The sequence below is a fragment of the Temnothorax longispinosus genome, chromosome 12, assembly GCF_030848805.1.
Source record: "Temnothorax longispinosus isolate EJ_2023e chromosome 12, Tlon_JGU_v1, whole genome shotgun sequence".
Taxonomy (NCBI): domain Eukaryota; kingdom Metazoa; phylum Arthropoda; class Insecta; order Hymenoptera; family Formicidae; genus Temnothorax; species Temnothorax longispinosus.
In genome coordinates, this window is record NC_092369.1 from 2797909 (window position 1) to 2820188 (window position 22280).

Consider the following 22280-nt stretch of genomic DNA (forward strand, 5'->3'; position numbering starts at 1 on the left):
GGGTGGAGGTGCAGGAGTAAAGAAAGATGTAGAGCAAGCTGAAAAGAAGCAGAGGCATTGGAGGTGAGGGCGGTTTCGAGAAAATACGGACGGAAATCGTGAAAAAAGAAGCGAGCGGAGAGTGAGGTTAGGACGACGATGAGGAAGGAAAGGGGGTCGACGGGGTCGGAGGAGGAGAGAGGCGGCGGAGGGGGAGCAATGACTGGAGCAGGACGTGATGGACGGAAGAGGACATATGTGACCTGCTGGTTGGCTGTCGGTGAGAAGAAAGCGCAGGGGCGGCATCGGTCCGAGCCGACGCGGGGAGTCGACTGCTCCGAAAGAGCACGTTGGCACCACTGCGGGACGGTAGGAAGGGATGCGCTGGAGCGCGCTGCGACCAGAGCAGGCCGGAGCCTTAAGGCGAGCGCGCAAGTGCACAGCAAGACGGCCAATGAGATGGAGCGGGTGAAATCGACCACCGAATCGATGGATCGAGAGGAAGGGTCGATCGAGGAGAAGTATGGACGTCGATGGCAGGTAGATGGTAGCATGGCGAAAAGTATATATGATGGAGAGGCCGGAAAGAAGATAGCAAAGTGAAGAGAGATTTTAAGAAAACTGCAGAAAGGCGTGGAGAACAGCAGAAGAGAGGAAAGTAAGAGCAGGCGATGTCAAGGAGAGAGCAAAGTAAGTAGGGAAAAGAAGGGGGAGGACAATGTCTGAATGGGTGCGCACATACACATATAACACACTCAGGGGTTAGAGGAGAGTGAGAGAGAAGGAAGAGAGGAAGGCAGGGTCTGAGAAAGTTATGTTTGTAGGTGAAAGTAGGGACCCGCAAGAACAGGTGGAAGATCGAACGGAGAGTACTGAGGAGAGCGGAGGATGGAAGAGTCGCAGAGCATGATGAGGGTGTGGGGTAGGATAGCGGACGAACTGGAAAAGATAGAAGGCTGCTTGAGAGAAGGGAAAGGGGGGCTGAAAGAGGAGAGGGTACAAGGAGTGAGGCAGGGACCAAACCGGAAGAGAGGTGCGGCGAAGAGGAGCGGCGGAAGAAACCGGGAGGAATACCCGCAGGAGAGAAGAAGGATGGGGGGGTGCAGGCGGCATCAGAGAAAGAAGAGGCGTGGAGCGATTCCAAGGAAGGGGGAGAGGAAGAGAGGAAGCTTGTCTGGGACAAAGGTGAGAGTATCAGAAGATGGGTGGATGAAGAGGCAAAGAGAAGAGCCGGTATGCGAGGACTGAATGTGCCGGCAGGACGAGGGGAGGAGCAGAGAGGGAGAGAAAGAGCGGACGTGGAAAGGGAGGTAGGGGAGCCGAAGACGCCGGAGAAGATGAAGTACAAGGTGAAGAGTGAAGAGCCACAGAAGGGGGTAGAAAGAAGAGAGAAGGTAGAGAGCAAGAAGTCGAAGAGCCTGACGGAGAGAGTGAAAAGATTGGAGGAGGAGAGAGTGCAAAGAGAAAGAAGAAAGAGGAATGTGGTCTGGAGGAGGCTGGACGGGAGAGACGCGGACAAAAGGAGGGGCTTGATGGAAAGGGTGGCAGAGAAGGTGATCAAAATGCCGAGAATTGGTAGGGTATGGGAAAGAAGCGGGGAGGGAGGGAGAGAGGTCTTAATAGTGGAGTTAGAAGATGAAAAGGAGAGAGAAGAGCTACTGGATAGTTGTGGGGTTATTAGGCGGGTGTGAGGTATAGGGGTGGATGAAGACCTGTTCCTGGAGGAAAGGAAGATGAGATGAAAGCTGCTGGAGAAGGCTAAAGAGGAGAGAGCGAAGGGTAGAAACACGCGGGTGGAGAACAGGAGATTGTGGGTGGACGGAAGGGAGATCGCATGGAATGAGGAGGAGGGGAAATGGAAGGAGTGGTAAAGGGCGAGGAAGGGAGGGAGGGAGTAGAATGTAAAAGGCCGCTATGGTCAGGTCGGGTAGGAAGACGATAGATGTAAAGGGTTCACTGTAAAAAATTTTTGTAAAATTTACAACTATTATAGTGGGTAATTTGAGACCCACTATAATAGGTGTAAATTTCCACACATTCTTAATTTGTGTAATTGTAATACAAAATTACTTTTTCCTTCCGTACTGTAATTTTGTAAAATTACAACTATTATAGTGGGTCTCAAAATTACCCACTATAATATTTGTAATTTTACAGAATTTTTTACAGTGTTGGGTACAGCCCTAAAAAACGCCATCTGGTAATGTAGAGGTTTGGGTACGTTCCTCAGAAAAAAAAACGCCTTGTAAGCCCTACGGGGAGAAACAATAAACCTACATACATACTTTCGTACTGACCTTCGTTTTTATTCTGTATAAGGAAGTAGTTTTGGAAAAGTTATTAATTTAAAAGATATTTTAATTTCAAATAAATAAAATATTATTTATATGCTTCTATACTTTCATGTTTTTATTACCTGCATTAGTGAACTATAAAGTTTTATTTAGACAACGGGGGGATAGAACCCCGTAGTTTTTGTAATTAAGCTTAAAATTAACATTTTATTAAAATAGGATTTATTTAAAATTAATTAAAGAACACAATTTTGTTTATTTATTTCTCTAATAATCGTAGTTTTAATTTACAAGTTTCAAAAAATTTATTTTTTAAATTCTTAACTTGAAAAGTACGGCTTTTAATTCAAGTTTAAAAAATTTGAATTACTTAAAAACTATAAATGTTTTAATACTAAAGATTAAAATTAATCAAAAATTTGTAATTTGTATTAAAATAAAGTATATAGTAAGGTACATACCTTATATTAGTTAATGTAATAAAATATAACTAAAATTATTTTTTCTTTTATTGTCTTTAGCTGAATTTCTATTTTGGTCATCATTATCAGCGGTGCACTTAAGCCGTTTCTGTGAAGATTTGATTATATACAGCACTCAGGAGTTTAATTTCGTCAAATTTGCTGATAAATATTCTACTGGCAGTAGTTTAATGCCCCAGAAGCGCAATCCAGATTGTATGGAATTAATACGAGGAAAAACTGGTACCATATTAGGAAAGGTTTGTTTATACATGTTTAAAATTTTAATTTTTTTACTGTTTAAGTTATAATGTCAAAAATAAGAAATTAATTAATAATGTACTTTTTGTTTAACATATTAAATCAATTTTTTGGATAAACTTCCGAAAACGGCCCCCCTCCGATTTCGATGAAACTTTGTGAAAAGCTTCGTTTTGGGTCAAAATGAAAGCCCTTAAAAGGAATTTTGGCGACTCCTATGATAAAGCCATTTTTTTAGATAAAATGATAAAAAATATAGGAAAATCTTCGTAATTCTACAGGATGTTATAAATTGAATATATACTGTTTGTATTTAATGATGACTACCGCACCTCCCCCGAAAGCACGGGGGGGGTGTGCGTGAACCTCGGTTCGCGTGGAAAGTGTATGCGTGAACTATTTCGGTACTACCGCACCTCCCCCGAAAGCACGGGGGGGGGTGTGCGTGAACCTCGGTTCGCGTGGAAAGTGTATGCGTGAACTATTTCGGGACTACCGCACCTCCCCCGAAAGCACGGGGGGGTGTGCGTGAACCTCGGTTCGCGTGGAAAGTGTAATATATTACAAAGCATATTATTTATGTATTCTGCTGTAAGTATATAATAAAAACATTAAATCATTAAATACAAACAGTATATATTCAATTTATAACATCCTGTAGAATTACGAAGATTTTCCTATATTTTTTATCATTTTATCTAAAAAAATGGCTTTATCATAGGAGTCGCCAAAATTCCTTTTAAGGACTTTCATTTTAACCCAAAACGAAGCTTTTCACAAAGTTTCATCGAAATCGGAGGGGGGCCGTTTTCGGAAGTCTACCCAATTTTTTTACGTCATACTTGTTTGATAATGTACCTTGATGAAATATATCAAAGAGATTTCCTTTCTTAATTCGTAAATTAATAATTTTAAGTTTAATTACACAGTATGACGAAATCAAATTTTTTTGATAATTATTAAATTCGGTTAGTGGATTATGATAGATGGATGCATCCATAACACAACAGTATCAACAGTTCGTTTCCATTACATCTTTTCTTTTCTGTTAATTTGAAGGCCACTTTGAGTCATTTTTAGGGCTAAATCTGCCTTTATTTCAAAGTATAATTTTAAAACAACATTTTAACATTTTTAGCAATGTGAATTTTTGTTTAAAAGTAATGAAATGAAATAAATTACATTTTGTAAAGAAATTGGTAAGAAATAATTAAAAATTATTTTTTTCTTAGTTTGCGACAATTTAACATCGTTGTTTTCAATCAAGGATCAATACAAGTCATTCAGCATAAAATTTACTTTTTTCCTCTATATCATGTCTCCATAGGCTTGGCTCTTTAATGAAATCTCTCTCTTTGTTCATCTGATTCTGTAGATAATTATGGCGTTCAAAATAATCTAACAAGAAAACCTCGCAAATCCGAAAATTCTGATTTTGATAAAACTTTATGTAGGGAAAGTAAATAGACGAATTTAGAAATTTTTATTTGGTATGGGTTTATGGTCGCAGATGTTAGTCAGCTAATACGTGATATCGAAATAAAGAAATCGCAATTATGGAAGAAAAAAATAATGAGGTTCGAGAATTTGAAAGTCCAGGAGGAAGGGGGAGAGAAGGGGAGAGAGGGAGTGGAGGAGAGAGAGAGAGGGTGATGAAGAGGAGGAGGGAAAGGGGAGGGGGAGAGATGGGAGGCGCACACACTCATTCTGTAATAATATATAGTCCTCGATTAAATTATTTAGTTAATAAGAAATCGTTGTTGCTGCTCGACATCGATTAAAGAGTTTAGTCGATGTAAAGTCGATAGTATGCGCTCAGCCTCTAAGGCTGCTATAGGCAATAGAACAGACAACTAACTAACTACTAACAATTGTTGTCAGTCTTTTACTTTTATTTTTATCCCTCCATACGCATGATGCCCTTTTCACGTTATAACCAGAATATATCGGTAACCGTTAAGACTAGGACCCATGTTCATATTGTTGCGCCCGTGCTGAGACGCCCGGTAGAAGCCTCGAAAAGGCAGTCGCGAAGCGGTCCCTGACGACGGGCTTGACGACGAGCTTGTTGTTGTCTGTCGCTTTTCAGATTCTGCGCCGGGCCTTGGAGCCATACAAACGTGTTTTTCTGTACTGAGAACTTTCTATTAAATCTATTCGTTAACTAACGGAGAGTCTTTATTCCCGGAAACGGAAGTGCGCGGCGCGTTCGCGGGTGAGAGAGTGCGAGTGTGAGAGAGTGCAGCAAACGCGACAGCGGAGAGCGCAACATTTTTGGGAGCTCGTCGAGGATAGAAAGAACGAAATGGCCACGTTGGCTCCCACCAGACAAAGGTTCCGGGCAGAGACACCTTAAGCCCCTTGCACAATAGACGATAGCGATAGCGTTTGTGCAAGGGGCTTTAGCCGGACGTCTCGAAAGCGACAACGATGGCAGCGACTCTGCAAGCCGTCATCTAAGAAGTGCGGCTGTTGCGTGAGAGCACGCGCGGAAAGAGGAGGAATTTGCTGCTTCGCTACATCGGCGAGACGAGGAATACGCCGCGTTGTTGAGGCAACCAACAATATGAGGAGTTCCGCTGATTTCAGGAGACTGCAGCTAAGTCCCTCTTTATTTAACGCGACCGGAGACACGGGAGCGCAGGCGGTAGTTGCGCGCGGAAATTCTGGAGATGCGAGAGCGTAAGCCGCCGCGGAGAAAACGCGCGGAAGTTGTGCGCGTATGAAATTAGGCTTCAAGTTGAAGCCCGACACGTATGATGGCTCGACGCTGCTGCGAGAATTCCTCTCCCAATTTTTTCTCATCGCGCGCGCAAATAACTGGGACGACGCGTACAAATCCGTTGTGTTGGTCGTGAGCCTCAGAGGAAAAGCGCGGACGGTTTTAGAATCAATAAAAATTTTAGAAAGCCTGTGTTTTGAGGAACTTAAATCGAAGTTGCGTTTCGGCGAGGGAGGTTTATCGCAAAAATTATTACACGCAATTCGCGGGCCGTAGACAAAAATTTGGGGAGAATTTGGTTTCCCTAGGAACGGAGCTAGAAAGACTTTCGCGATTAGTACTCGGAGTGTTCCTTCGCGGTACGAGACAAAATCGCGTGTGCGCAATTTGTTTTGGGTTTATTCGACAATTTTCTGAGGAGGATTCTCCAGCTGGAGAGAGTAACCTCTTTAAAAGTAGATGTCAAAAGGACAAAAGCAATTAAAATTATTCGGGGGAGAATTTCGAAAGAAAGGGAGAACATTTCGGTAAGGATTTTGAGAAATTGGAGAGGAAGGACGCGCGAAAGGGAAAAGAAGGAAAAAGAGTGGAAACGGAAGAGGAAAAAGGGAAAGGTGGGAGAAGCCAGAAGGGAAACTGGCAGCAAATTTGGCGCCGACCGAAGAGAATCTTGGACGTGCAGGAAAACGGGGCATTTTCGATCTGAATGCCCCGAAGAGGGAAATGCGTTTTAGTTGAGCTCGGCGGGGTGAGCTCAACTTTTATTTTTGTTCGGTGTTTACTGCGTGTTATATTTGTTTTTCTCCAGAGAAAGTCTACAGTTTGCGAGAGGCTTTTGGGATCCCGACCTGAGCTACTGCGGCAAAACATCGTCCAAGACTTCTTCGAAAGGGAATCATTTAAGAAGACTGTCTCGCTCACGGTTTTTAAGTTGTGGTTGTTCCGTGGGACGAAGGCCAAATGCCGAGACAGGGACTCGGGGAGTCTTAAAGACGTTGGGTCCACAAACAGTAATTCACCCCTTTTCCGAAGACTTTGAGGAGGAGCGGCAACGACGGCCGAGGATGACGTCAATTCGGGAGACCGAAGAGGAGCATCTGAACTGCGTCGAGCATCCGGAGGACTGTTCCCGAAGAAGAGGATGGGTCGCCCTAGAGTCGCAACAATATGATCCTTTTCGCTTAGAATCATCAATGCTATTACCTCTCGGAATATTGCAGATATATTCCCCTCGGAATATTCCCCCTCATTCCGGGCCTTCGTTTATGCCTGCTCTGCAGGGCATTAACTCTCTTCGGTAAGAGTCGACAGACTCTTTGCCGTGGAAAGGTTTCCTGGGTCGTTACGACCCAGCTCACCGGACAACACCGGACAACACCGAGGCGCCGCCTTCTCCAACTCCAATTCCGACTCCGATTCCTGTACCTGAGGCCAAGACAAAGGGTCTGTTCCTGATCTCCAAGGTGGATACTTTCCTCCCGTGAAAGCCGAGTACCCAAGCATCCAGCTCCAACCGGAGCACTTGGTGGTGACGCACATACTGGGCTCGTCTCCAAGGACTTCAACACTCCCCTCCAAGCTCAGCCTCCTCGAATCTGACTGTTCGGGACAATACGCAACACACCGCGTTAACACTACACATTAATCTCCTACACACACGTCCACCTATCCATACACATCCAAGAAGTATTCTACTTGTATATAGAGCATGAATAAATAGAGCGAGATTTTACCTAACTGAACGATTCGTTATTGTGGGAACCGACGCACCTTTGCCTGACATCCTACCTTACACATTCTATACTTTAAGTAAAGAAGTAACGAATTATAATGTACATACTGTACATATACATATATTCTAACTTAATAGACTGCGCGCCGCAAATTGTCGGACTTTAAACACAGCTATCTTACAACATTAATACCTCCCCCGGAATTAAATCAACGCAATTTAATTGTTTAAAAAACTGCAAAAAATTTATTGCGAAAAATCGCGTCGATTTAATTCCGGGGGAGGGAAGGGTATTAATGTTCCAAGACAGCTGTGTTTCGAGTCCGACAGCGGCGCGCAGTCTATTAAGTTAGAATATATGTATATGTACAGTATGTACATTATAATTCGTTACTTCTTCACTTAAAGTATAGAATGTATGAACACCAACACCTTATTACGGCTCAACGCTCCATTTTTCTTAGATTGATTAATAATATTAAAGTTACCAAATACCTCTTATGACAGTGTTGCTACTTTATTTACAACCTATGTAAATCATTTATTTGTAATACTTTTATTTGTAAAATTGTACTATTAAAATTGTCAAAATTATTAATGGTATTATAATTTTTTAACTTTATAAGAAATTATAATACATGTTTAGTTTTTTTTATTAATTTCAGAATATTTTATAGATAAACAATTTTAAAGAAATATTTAAAAAATGTATTTATTCGTATAATATTATAATTTTAGTGTACCGGATTTATGATAACACTGAAAGGAATTCCATCAACATACAACAAAGATCTTCAAGAAGATAAAGAGATATTATTTTATACATATGATACGTTATATCAAATGTTCCATATTGCTGAGAAAGCATTAAGTACCTTGAAAATAAATAGAGAAGATTGTAAGAATGCTTTGACATCTGATATGCTTGCAACCGATATGGCATATTATCTTGTTACCAAAGGTGTAAGTACTCTTTTCTCTTTTTCTCTACAAATACAAGCTCTTTTAAAATAATTTTTAACTAACATTATTAATAATATTGAAGAAAAATAATGCTAACAATTATAACTCAAGGATCAAGAAACACGGCAGTATCTCGCGTCAAGTATACGCGAAGCGAGACCGCACCGTGGATCTTTTACGCGACGCGACGAGTTGCGAGTACCCGAGATTTTGAGATCTCGATAACCAGTGAACGGATCAAGTTCTAACTAGGCTTAATGGATCAAATAGCTTAGATCAAATTTATATAATAAAAGTGTTTTTATTTTTCCACTATATGCCCAACGAGCGGAGATATTGCGACGCAAAGTCCGAATCTGAAAATTACATTTTAAAAAACGTCCACGTCGTCGTCGTCCATCGTCGTCGTTGTCGGACAAAAATGGCGACAGAAATGTCACTTTCTTATTTTTGACAAAAGAGGGCAGTGATACCCGTGCAGACCGTGCACTGCAGTGCACTGTCGCAGTGACAGTATATCTATGTACGTGTGCGTTCTGCGCTCAGTGCAGATAGTGCGTTCAGCCGGTTCAGCACGCTATCATACTATATTTACGCAAGCGTTACGATAATTCCTCCGCGTAAACGGGGTTCTGTGGTAACTTACGATAATTCATTTTTTGTAAACGAGTGAATTATCTAAGTTACTACAGAAGTAACGCTCACATAAACGTAGTGAAAGAAGAGAACGAGAAAGTGATCTGTATCGCAATTCGTATTGTAGACAAGTATGCTAAAATATTAGTTGAATCGAGTCCATTATTATGACAAAAGTTGATTTTACACTTTGGTGTCTAAAAATATTAATTTTATTCACAAAATTAGTAATAACAACAATATTTTTGGTAAATATTTTATGTACCTATTTTGTGTAAAACAGATTTTGAGAAAAAAATGAACGCGTGGTCGCCACGCGCGTTAGAAGTGGAACTTCTGAAAAGGCAAGGCTTTGCCATAACTTTTCTGAAATTAATACAAAAACAATACAACGAAATTAGTCACTCCAAGTCGCCCGCAACTCAAAAATGTAGTGTTACCCGCAGTTCTCACTATATCCGTCTCGCCACTGCCGTACGCCTGATCGAATTTTTGTGACGCGTTTTTGAGTCGCAAAATCGAATTTACTTACCGATCCAAAAGAAGTTTCACTTTGCGCCTGTTGGTCGAATTTTTGTGACACTTTCGTGACGTTTTTTCGTGTAGCACAATCGAATTTACTACCGTGCCAAAGAAGTTTTATCTTGTACGCCTATTGGTCGAATTTTCGTTACACTTTCGAGTTTTATGTCGCAAAATAGAACTTACTACCGTGCCAAAAGAAGGAACCGTCTCGCTAATGCCATATGCCTGTTGGTCGAATTTTCGTTTTCGTTACACTTTTCGTTTCCCAAAATTCGTGTCGCTTATTCGTAACGCAAATCGAACTTACTACCGTGCCAAAAAAAGAAGCCGTCTCGCCAACGCCTTACGCATATTGGTCGAATTTTCGTTAGGGTGCGGTCCCATGAACTGATATTTTCCGCGTAACGAGTATCGCGTAACCAATCAGAGACGTTCCGCGTTTTCTGTTACGCGGAATTGAATGTCCTTAATGCATATGGTACATAAAACGGCATCAGCGTATCGCGTTTAACCAATGATATTTTTCTATTCTGTTAAAACATTATTAAATGTCGCAGTTGATTGGTTACGCGAGTATTTATTACGCAACTTTTGTGTCCATGTGAACGATGAAATCAGAATATCACGTAAATGCATACAAATATATTTGAATGTTCCATAACCTGACTGACAGTGAATAAAGCGTAACCTAAAATGAATTCGGAGTTACTAATAGTTATTATTGCTCTACAAAAGCAAACAATAAATAAAAAAGATTATAAAATGTAAATTATGAAATTAAATAAATTAGTTACTCTTTTCTTACTGTACAAAGAAAACGAGCAAAACAAAATAGTAAAACGGAAGTATTGGGTTCACCCAACTTTTACAAACGAAAAGCGAGAACGGTATGGAACAAGTAAAACTCTTATAAAAAAAATTGTATTTTCATAATGATGAAAAATTAGATCTTTCTTCAACATTTAAACGATGATCGTATAACGGTGGCCTATCTATTACAGCCATTATAAGACGTTCATCCAAATCTATATTAAAACTTTTGGGTGACAATAGTTCATCTTCGTCTAATCTGTTCACTGTAAAAAAAATTTGATTATAATACTGCATTTCATATAATATATGTACAAATTGATACATGTAAGAAGTGTTAATAGTAGCTACATTATTTTCGTCAATGCTCAAAGCGTACTTATTTTCATCGTATTCTTTAAAACATTCATGTTGTAATATATTTTAGCATTAATGTGCCATGAGCCAACCACAATATCCACATTTAATTTGTTGTAAACAAAGATAATTATGTTAACAAATTAAGAACTAAATAATATAACCTATAACACACATCAAACAAAATAAGAAAATCAACATAGAACAAGTAAATATAGAAATAAATAAATAAAAATATAAGAGAAAATAAAACAGCTGTTTACATATTTTTGTAGTAAACTCTAAACTAAAGAATAATAATATCTAAAGAATAACTTACAGGTGCATCCATGTCGCCTCTACCGCTGAGTACCACACAAAAGTCGCGCAAGCTGCAAACTCGCGTAATACGCAACTTTTTAAAACAAGCGTAACAGAAAACGCGGAACGTCTCTGATTGGTTACGCGATACGCGTTACGCGAAAAATATCAGTCCATGGGACCGCACTCTACACTTTTCTTTCTCAAAATTTGCGTCGCAAAATTCGTGTCGCTTTTTCGTGTCGCAAAATCGAACTTACTACCTTGCTAAAAGAAGAAGCCGTCTCGCCAACGCCGTAAGTCTATTGGTCGAATTTTCGTGTCGCAAAATTCGTGTCGCTTTTCCGTGTCGCTTTTCCGTGTCGCAAAATCAAACTTACTACCGTGCCAAAAGAGTGAGCCGTCTCGCCAACGTCGTACGCCTTTTGGTCAAATTTTCGTTACACTTTTCGTTTCCCAAAATTTGTGTCGCTTTTCCGTGTTGCAAAATCGAACTTACTACTGTGCCAAAAGAAGGAGTCGTCTCGCCGATGCCGTACGCCTATTGGTCGAATTTTCGTTACACTTTTTGTGTCGCAAAATTCGTGATTTTGTGTCGCGAATCAAACTCGCTACCGTGCCTAAAGAAGTTTTACTTCAAAAATCATTGTTTATGTTCCGTTTGTTTCTAATTAATACTTAAAATATCACAATGTCAATAAGTAAGGAAATGATAATTTACGGATATATATTTCGCTTCTTACTTCAATTAGATCATATTACTTATGTTATTTACAACTTCAACATAGTATCTGATTGATATATTATATTCAGTAGAACAAATTTAAAATAGTCCTTGATTGCAGTTCAAGATGTAATTGGTAATTCAAATACGTGACCTAAATTTATTCGAAAAATGTTTTGGGATAAAAATTTAAAGGATCACAATTAAAACAGACAACAATTTGTGCTTTTGATTAAAGCAAAGAATACTCCGTATTTATGCTTTTTACTATTCTCTGCTTTAATAAATTAATTCTCTTGGTATAAATGTACAGAGTTAACCGACAGAAATCTAAGATTCGGAGGAATTTTTGGTCAAAGACAGCGCGAAACTCTTTTAATCTCATACTAAGACGCAACTACGCATTAAATTCATTAAAGCTTGTATTAGACATAATTTAATTCCTCCGCATCTTAGATTTCTGTCGGTTAACTCTGTACATTTATACCAAGAGAATTACAGAAACATATTTAAGAGGTCAAACCTCCAAATTTAACAAACTGCGTTAATTGACTTAATTGTACGACACTGAGGATGGGCCTATATTGGTCCGAAACGTCTGTAATTTTTAATTAATATAGAATACATGAACATTAACATTTTGTTACGGCTCGATGCTCCTTTGTCTGTAATTGATTTTTAATCTCGTGAGCCTTTATTTTTATATAAAGACTAATTGTTTTATCTCCCGATATAAGTGTGCGACCCGTTTTCCTTCGGTCTCGCTAGCTGAAGGGGCGCTGCCGCAAATTATCTGCCAGGCAGACGGTAGCTCCGAGGTATCCGCGGTATCAATCTATCCGATAACTTTCTCTCGACGAAACACTCTAAATGGGCGCCAGGTGCGATTACGCGCACCACGTTTCGACAATTCGAATCCCGATATATGTACAAGTCACAGGTGAACGCAAACTCAGGGCGTCGGTTACGTCCAAGCGTCCTTTGTCGAGGAAAGAAGGCGAGGAGGGAGCGTAACGCAATCAACACAAATTAAATAAAAATAATAAGAATATATTTCAGATAACGTACGGTAGGGACGTCACACATCCTACTCGCGAAAACGCGAGTCTCATTCTCTGTGAATCTCAATTACGCACGAAGTTGACCGTGACTTCAGTACACCGCAATACCTCGATCAACCGAGTACAACGCAATATCTCCCAAAACGCACCGTCCGCGATATGTTTCCACTCGCGACACGCATTAATACTTATCCCGACACGTTCTCCACAACGCATACAATATTCCGCGATGCGTACCGCTCGCGGCACGCCTCTATTCGCAAACACGCAATAACACACAATAAACACGAATTGACTGTCGACCACGTCAGAGCTTCCGAGGAGGGCTTTCTCACAACTTTCCGGGCTCCATCTCAGCCGGCCCCGCGACCACGCGTTCATCCGAAATGCAAAGGTTATCTAATCGGCATCGGCAATAACGGGAGCCGGTAGCCACATGCAAGAGGTAATCTACTCGATATAAACGGTAATCTAATCGACATCTGCAATCAGCCGTATCGAGTCATGGCCGAGATCGAGCCCTTAATATCGCGATAGTACCGGAGCGGAGATCTTACAGAATTGCTGCTCGCTGCTGCTCGGCTGCGTCGGTGCACTTTTCCGGGGGTAGCTCTACTACGGCTACGGCTGGCTCGACAGTGAAGAGTGGCCCGGCGGGACCACACTAGGCTCCTGCGCATGCGCCCCAAGCTCGCGGTTTTCCGCCCCGCCGATCTGTCGCGCGTGCCGCTCTGCTCGCGGCGCCGCTCACAATGTCCGCCGCTTTTCCGCGGCACTTCCAATTGGCTGTCACGTATGCGGGCCCATCTCAGTTTTTGCCAGGCTGGCCAGACCATGGCCATGCTGCTCGGCGTCCTTGGTACCGTTGGAGGAGGTGTCCGGGTCGTCCACTCGCGCTGCAGTTGCGGTGTCGCACCCTTCGTTATGCTGCGGCGGGGCCAGGGAGGTGCCGTGAGAGACATTCCTTGCGCTTCCGCGGCGGCGGGCCCTGGTGACCCGCCCGTCGGCCAACCACTCCGCCCAGCGTCTCCCAAGCGTCCTCGTTGCGACATAAGTCGTTATATTTCTACGTCGTCGTCAATCACACGCTCCGGCACCACCTGTCGTACCTATGAAATCTAACTCATAATTAATTAACGCAAATAGCCCTCCCCTACTCAAGTCGAGGCGTCATCCCCGACCCTCCCCTCGGCCGAGCTACCGTCTGGGCGGTGGACGCGACATTGTCACGTCACAAGTGATGCGAAAAAATATCATGTGAGATGTTACAAGAATTTTCTTATGAAAGGCGGCAGTGTGCTCTAGTGGTAGAGCGCCAGACTCGTAATCTGAGGAACCAGGTTCGAGTCTACTAGAGCCATGTAAGCATGTAATGTTTTTCCGATAGCTGCGCCCCTCCGTGCAAGATAGGCTCTTGTGCGGAGAAAACTGGGCTCCGTCTTTTGGAAAGAAACGTTAAGCCGTTGGTCCAAAGGGTTAAAGTGAGAGGAGAAGGATAGTATTGGTAGTAGATTGCGAACCCTACGGGGATATGCAATAAATTACGAATTTTACAGGGCGGCAGTGTGGTCTAGTGGTAGAGCGCCAGACTCGTAATCTGAGGAACCAGGTTCGAGTCCACTAGAGCCATGAAGCATGGAATGTTTTTCCGATAGCTGCACCCCTCCGTGCAAGATAGGCTCTTGTGCGAAGAAAAACTGGGCTCCGTCTTTCGGAAAGAGACGTTAAGCCGTTGGTCCAAAGGGTTAAAGTGAGAGGAGAAGGATAGTATTGGTAGTAGATTGCGAACCCTGCGGGGATATGCAATAAATTACGAATTTACGAATTTTACAGGAAATTTTACAGGAATTTTACAAGAATTTTCTTGCCGTAATGAAAAAAATATTATGAAGCACAAACATCAACATCATCCGACGTATCTTTACTTGAACCAAGTATTGTAATATCTTCTTATAGAAATTAAACACATGATCGGAAAAACAAGCATTACATTATTATCAGTTTTCAATATTAATGCAGAAAGAAACCAACCAATAAAATGAAATAAATAGAGATATTTGAATCACGTGCACAAAATATAGTAAATAAAATAAGCAGTTTTTATATTGACTAAATTGAATTTAATGGAATGTGTTTTTGTTAATGTCAGTCCATGTCCCATGCGAAGCAGTTACACTTGGATAAGAAGATTATTGATCCATCTCAAGATTCAACCACTAAAGAAAGTACTACTAAAGAAAGTGCAGAATTAACTGCAGAAATAGAACCATGTGCAACGCCAGCGGGTGAGACGATGATAAATGTGCAAAGTTCAAATAAAAATAAAAATCTATGTTTTTTGCAATAAACTATATAAAAAATACAAAAAACGAGAGCAGCCTCTACATACCGGGCAAAAAAGTATCCTAAAAGAGAGCTTAAAACAATATTCAAAATTTTTGAAAAAATCTGAAAATAAAAACATGGAATCTTTATCTAATCATGAATTTGCTTACCACAATCTTTGTCAAGTTAATTTCTTAAATTAAAAGCAGATATTACTGAAAAACCGCAGACTAGTTATCATGCAACTAGGAATTATTATAAAATAGCCTTCGAGGAAAAGACCCCGCACCATTCTTATGGAAAAATGTCTTTCTGCGGATTTGGCTAATTTTTGGATATGTTGTAGTTTTTGTCATTCTGAACAAATGTCTCAATGGGCACAACTTGATCTTATAAACCGTTTCCGCGCTATAAGCCCTGAAAGGTCCAGATTTGACATGTAAAAGTATAAGCTTTTCCACTCGATACATGTGACCCTCGGTCTAGTGCGTGCCTGCGTGCGTGCGTGCGTGCGTGCGTGTGTGCGCGCGCGCGCGCAGAATTGCGTAAGTTTATATATACGAACGTGAGTTCCGTGCCATATTAACGTATTGGGATTTTCAGTCGTAACGTCACAAGGCCAAGATGGCTGGCCTATTCCTGAAAGTATTAGAGTTGTCATATGTAAACACATATAAAGCTTGTGTTTTTCATAAATAATTAATGAAATAACGGTGTGTGTGATAAAGAAAAGTGCGATGGGTGAAAATTTTATTTGTTATTATTAATCTTCAATTGATAACAGGCTGAAATACTTTTGCGTTTAAAAAATCGGTGAACTGTTTTTACATACTACATTTAATATACAATTTATTATAACTAATATTACTCTAATATTCAGTGAATATATTTTACTTGTTATTGTTCAGTTATTATCATATTGACTTGCCAGGCAGAACGTAGTCACTCCTGTCAAAGTACAAAGAACACACTGCCCACTTTTTGGTTATCCACTCTGTTTGCTATTTTCAAAACTCTCTCCCATTCTTTTCGAACATCGATCTTTTCTATATTTCCAAACATGTCTTTTTTCTCAGTACTGAACTTTCCTTTAGGTGGAAATATGTAGAATCGCACAGAGGTATCTTTTAATCCATAGCTTTTGCAACCAAATACACAGCAAAAATTGCGATTTTTTATGTCTCTAGGGGAAAACCTTGCCCCTCTGTCTTCTAGGTGTTCACCTATCGCACTTTTTTTATCACAAACACCGTTATTTCATTAATTATTTATGAAAAACACAAGCGTTATATGTGTTTACATATGACAGCTCTAATACTTTCAGGAATAGGCCAGCTATCTTGGCCTTGTGACGTCACGACTGAAAATCCCAATAGTAATGCGTCACGCTCTTCCCATTTTGCCGCCTATGTGCAGACAGCTAAGCAGCTAGATAGTGTGTATTTGGATTTGATATGCACAGATACTAAAATGTATACCATTCAACATGTATAGAGACAGGATTATAGAGTAGGAATATGTATAATAAAAGTGCATATAGTAATTTTTTATAAGTACATGATATGATATTATCCAACATGATACGCATGAACATTTGGTAAACATGTTCATATCCTCAAAAGTATTTGGCACAGACTATGTGCAACATCTGATATATACTCCGTCCAGCGAGAGAATATCCTCGGTCTGCGCATAGGCGGCAAAGTGAGAAGAGCGTGACGCATTACTATCATACTATTATATAAAACCCGACTGTTTGTCTGTCCGTCCGTCCGTCCGTCCGTCCGTCTGTCCGCGAACTACTCATTCGTTAGTGGACCGAATTTTTATCAAGGGTACATGAAATAGGGGTAGAATTTCCCGGGGAGTGCCATAAAATATATAGTTTTTTGCTACCGATTTTCTGGAAACCAATTTTTAAAATTTTTTAAATTTTTTAAATTTTTTAAATTTTTTAAATTTTTTGGGAAATAATCGACCGAATCTCGAAGAATTACGTATGAAACAGGGGTGGAATTTTCCGGAGAGTGCTATAAAGTGTATAATTTTTTGTTACCGATCTTTTTGGAAGCCGGTATTAGAAATTTTTTCAATTTTTCGGAAATTAATTGGACCGAATTTTTACCAAAAATATATGAAACAGGGGTAGAATTTCCCGGGAAGTGCCATGATGTGTATAGTTTTTCGTTACCGATTTTCTGGAAACCGGTTTTTCTAATTTTTTCAAATTTTTCGGAAAATAACTGACCGAATCTCAAAGAATTACATATGAAACAGGGGTAGAATTTTCCGGGGAGTACTATAAAGTGTATAATTTTTTGTTACCGATCTTTTTGGAAGCCGGTATTAGAAATTTTTCCAATTTTTTGGAAATTAATTGACCGAATCGCAAAGAATCGTATATGAAGTAAGGGTAGAATATTTATGAGGAGCGCCATGATGTGTACAGTTTTTGTTACCGATCTTTTTGGAAACCGGTTTTTTTAATTTTTCCAATTTTTCAGGAAATAATTGATTAAATTTTAAAGAATTATACATGAAGTAAGGGTAAAATTTCCCGAGAAGTGCTATAAAGTGTACTATTTTTTGTTACCGATCTTTTTGGAAACCGGTTCCAAATGACTGAATGTCAAAGAATTGTACATAAAATAGGGGTTGAATTTCCCGGGGAGTGCTATAAAGTATATAATTTTTTGTTACCGATTTTTTTGGAAACTGGTATCAAAAGTTTGACAAATTTTTCGGGAAATAATTGATCAAATTTTAAAGAATTGTATATAAAACAGGGGTAGAATTTCCCGGGGAGTGCTATAAACTGTATAGTTTTTCGTTACCGATCTTTTTGAGAACCGGTATCTTTTTGGAAATCGGTTACGAAATTTTCCAGAGAGAGAGGAAGAGAGGGGGAGAGAGAGAGAGAGAGAGAGGGAGGGAGAGGGAGAGCGAGAGGGAGAGGGAGAGGGAGAGAGAGAGGGAGAGAGGAAGAGAGAGAGGGAGAGAGAGAGAGAGAGAAAAGGAGAGAGGAAGAGGGAGAGAGAGAGGGAGAGAGGGAGAGAGAAAGAGAGAGAGAGAGAGAGAGAGAAGGAAAGAGAGAGAGAAGAAGAGAGAGACTATTTGCGTGTCTTACATATGTTACTTATTACATATGTTACTTATTACATATGTCCTCCGGGGCGAAGCCCGGGTAACCAGCTAGTACATTAATATAAAACGGAACTCACGTTCACATATATAAACCTACGCAATTCTGCACATACATACCCACACCCACACCTACACACACGCACTAGGCCGAGGGTCATCTGTCGAGTCGAACCTATACTTTTATATGTCAAATATGGACCTTCCAGGGCTTATACCGCGGAAACGGCTCATAGGATCAAGTTGTGCCCATTGAGAATTGGCGATTCTCTGGCCCGGCGGGACCATGCTGGGCCCGCGCGCCTGTGCGCCGTGGTTCCAAGCCCTCCTTGCCGATCAGCCCTTCGCGAGCGCTGCGTCCGATCCGAGCGCCTTCCGCTTCTCTCGGCGCCCCTCGCGTCTTCCTCACCCGCCGGCGGTATGTTTGAAAAGCTGCTATGAGCCCGGCTGTCCAGGCCGCGACTTCTGGTAACTCGACTGCCAGGCTGGCCAGGTCATGGCTACGTCGACCGGTAGGTAGTATCCCGTGGGCGATAGGGTCGTTCCACATCCTTGGCTGGAATCTCGTCGGGGTGTCCCCCTGCTTGGATCTTTCGTGAGCGGGCTTTATCTCGACGTCGTTGGGGCTGAGCGCTCGCCCTGCAAGACGCTTCAAGCGATATCGGCAATGGCCCCAAGCGTGACCCGCCTGTCGGCCAACTCCTGTGTAGAACGCCTCCTGACCGTTTCTGCGGTGCGACTCAAGCCGTTACAACTCCTTCTGGCTATCTACTCGGCATCTGTAATTCTCGCAAAATAAGGTAGTTTCTAATAGATTATGACGCGGTCGCCCCGCTCCTCGGGCGGAGGCGACATCCCGGACGTTCCCCTCGGTCGGGCTATCATCTGGACAGGAGACATGACCCTGTCACGTCACAAATGTTAAAGCTGAATAGCGCGCGCGAAGCGCGCAACTGTGATGTCTAGTATAATAAAAATCATATAAATAAAAAAAGATTGTAATTAACTTCAAAAATTCATTAATACTTTCAACAAATTTATGAACCCTTTTGATGCCAGCATTAACCAACAATTTCTCTTTAACATTTTAACTGGCAAAGCAGCTTCAATTCCAGTACAAGAATCCTTGTTAGGCGTTGAAAAGTCGGGCAATAAATTACGGGAAAACTTTATTTCTGAGTGTTTTATAAGCGCTAACAGATTTGAAAAACCAATTAAAAAAACTAACATAAATTTTTCGGTTGATATAGGGAAGAAGAAAATCAAAATTGGCAATGAGGTGCATGGATTTCTTTTGGTGCATTACATAAAGGAAATTCTAAAAACATTTAGAAACATATCTAAAAAAATAATGCAAATACTAACAACACGTGCCCCGCGTACATATAATACATTATTTTCGATCAATATTTCTTGCCATCCATAAAAGATCTATCTGGCGAGTCAGTAGTCACTAATGCTAGACAATGGATTCACGTTCTAGATATCCGGATTCGAACCCAGGTAGGTATTACAAATCCTGCGGGAGTTTTTTTTCAGGGACCTGGGGCGGGGGTCTGGTGGAAGGCGGCGATGACTACTGGGTGCACGTGTCCCCGGAATTTTTCGGGGCACGCCACCAAGTCGAACCTCCCTCTCAATGGGGAACTCGCTCTCCACGACCACTGCTTTTCCAGGTGGATGTGTGGAGAAAGAGGGGGTATCGGCAATACCGTAAGGGGTTGCTAGTCCCCCATCGGGCGCCTCTCCAGGTGGCGGTGTGGGGAATGTCTCCTAGATATGGGTGGTACCGAGGGAATGAAATACTCGGGGGGTAGACCAAAAACTAGCACTGGACAGTGGCAGCTGGCTATCCAGGACTAGCCATTTAAGAGCAGAGCAGGGCACCCTGTTGCTCTTGGGAGGAGAAAATCGTCCCTAAAGGCGAAGAACCCACCAAAAAAGGTCAACGGTATCAGGATCAGGCAGGCAACGGGAAACCACCTGAGCGGCGGAGAAACCACCCTAACATTCCCATGAGAGCACCTCTAAGCTGAATGGAATCTAGAGATAGAGTTTAGTATTACCGGGCGAACCGGATAGTGACCAGCGCTTGGGCGGGTCCGGGCTGCCCAGTGTGAAATGTGCGACCAGGAGCCGCATGCGGACTGGAAGAAGAAACCCTAAACGGAAAAACTCCACATATTGGAAAGAGAACTAAGCAAGAAACGCATAGACATATGTAGAATAGCAGAGACCCACTGGAAGGGAAAAGGTCACTTCCAAACAGTGGATCACGTAGATACATCTCGGAAGTGGACAAAACGGGACGAAATGGAGTAGCAATCATCATCAACAAAAAGGTCGCACCGTACGTGTACGAATACCATCCTATCAGCGACCGACTCATCATGGTCACTCTGGACACAAGACCGACACGACTCCACCTGTTGCAAGTGTATATTCCGACCACCGAAGACACGGATGACAGAGTGGAAGAAGTATACTCTGACATAGAGCAGGTGATAACCCAAATACCGGCCAAAGAACCTTTGATAATTATGGGAGATTTTAACGCAAAAATAGGAAACACTCTCATCAATTTTTTGATTAAGCATTGGACAAGAGATGAAATATTTATAAGTAACTCGATCATTAATTTAAATTACAAGCAGTGTCATTTTTATACAACTGATAATATTTGTGTATTTAGTACCATTAACGAATATTTGTCATACAAATATCACGAAGAAGCGGACACAAAAATAATGCACCACATTTGTAAAATCAAGGATAACTCCAATATTTTAATTAAACCTTCAGACACAGATATCCTTGTGATAATGGTAGGTAATATGGAGCATCTAAATAATAACTACGGTTTGAAAATTTTCATGGAAGTCGGCGTTGGAAATAATAAACGACATACGTATTAATGTTTCGCAATTATATACTAAATTAGAACTATCGATATGTAAGAGTGTGCCTAGATTTCACTGTTTATGAGCGAATGACTTTCGCTAAACGCTCACCTTTTGCGTTGAGAAAACGTATAAACGCACCGGGAACGTATCGTTTGACCACGTTGCGATTGACCACGTTGCGATTGACTACAGCCCCTCACAGCCTCTGGTGCCTGGAGTTTTTTCACTGGACCAGTCTATCAGATATCTTTATTTTAAATCAGCCAATTGATGACGTTCAATTGAGACCCACTCAAAACATCTCGCATTTGGTGGGATTCTAGATCGGCGCTGCTATTACAAAGACGTGTTACTCGAATAATACTTTGTTTAGCACTGCCAAACAAACGCGAAAAGAAAGCGGAAGGGTCAAAGTCAACGCCAGTTTAGTCACAATACGCATAACAATTATCCCTATCGGCCTACATGCAATGTATCTTTACTTTCCGGACACGACTCGTATTTTCATTTTTGCTTCATTCCTCTTCATACAATAATACATGAAAATTAACTGAAAGTTATTCAATTTTTTTTTGGTACGTTTTTTTATTACATAAGCGAAACATAAAAAGGTATAAATAACAGTATAACAAATATACACATTATAAAATATATAAAAATAAAAATAAACATTGACAATTGTTAAAATATTTTATAACGCATCGATATATATATGACGCATCAATGGGCCTTCCATGTACGCTCTCTCTCGAATGCGCGCGTCTGCATAATCTTCTCTCTATCGCACTCTCTGTCACATAGAACACTTTTTACCACTTGTCGTGTTCTTATTACCGTTAGATCGACCTGGCTTTCCACATATATTACTTTGATAATATCAAAAATATGCTGTAAAAACTTTAGCCTTAACAAAACACAATAAATACCGACCAGGACGCCTAGCAATATTTTTTATTTACTTAAAGAGGTATAAAATTTTATGTGTTAAAATTTTAACTTTAATGTTAGTGGACCGCTCAGGTTAATTCGCGCTGCACGCCGAGGAAGGTACAGGAAATCAGTTTCTTGCAATATTGATAAAAGTCA

General features: G+C 41.0%; 1 protein-coding gene across 4 annotated transcripts in view; it reads left to right on the plus strand.

Annotated features, from left to right (window-relative positions):
* The window catches only part of Argl (Argininosuccinate lyase), a 336643-nt gene that overhangs the window by 309360 nt on the left and 5003 nt on the right, over positions 1 to 22280 (plus strand). For 3 of the 4 annotated variants that reach the window (XM_071794501.1, XM_071794503.1, XM_071794502.1), the window contains exons 8-9: positions 2795 to 2994; positions 8188 to 8412. In XM_071794501.1, coding sequence (XP_071650602.1) covers positions 2795 to 2994; positions 8188 to 8412 — 425 coding nt within the window. Of the gene's footprint in view, positions 1 to 2794; positions 2995 to 8187; positions 8413 to 8523; positions 8670 to 22280 lie in introns of those variants that run through there. The other variant, XM_071794504.1, reaches the window with a different exon arrangement.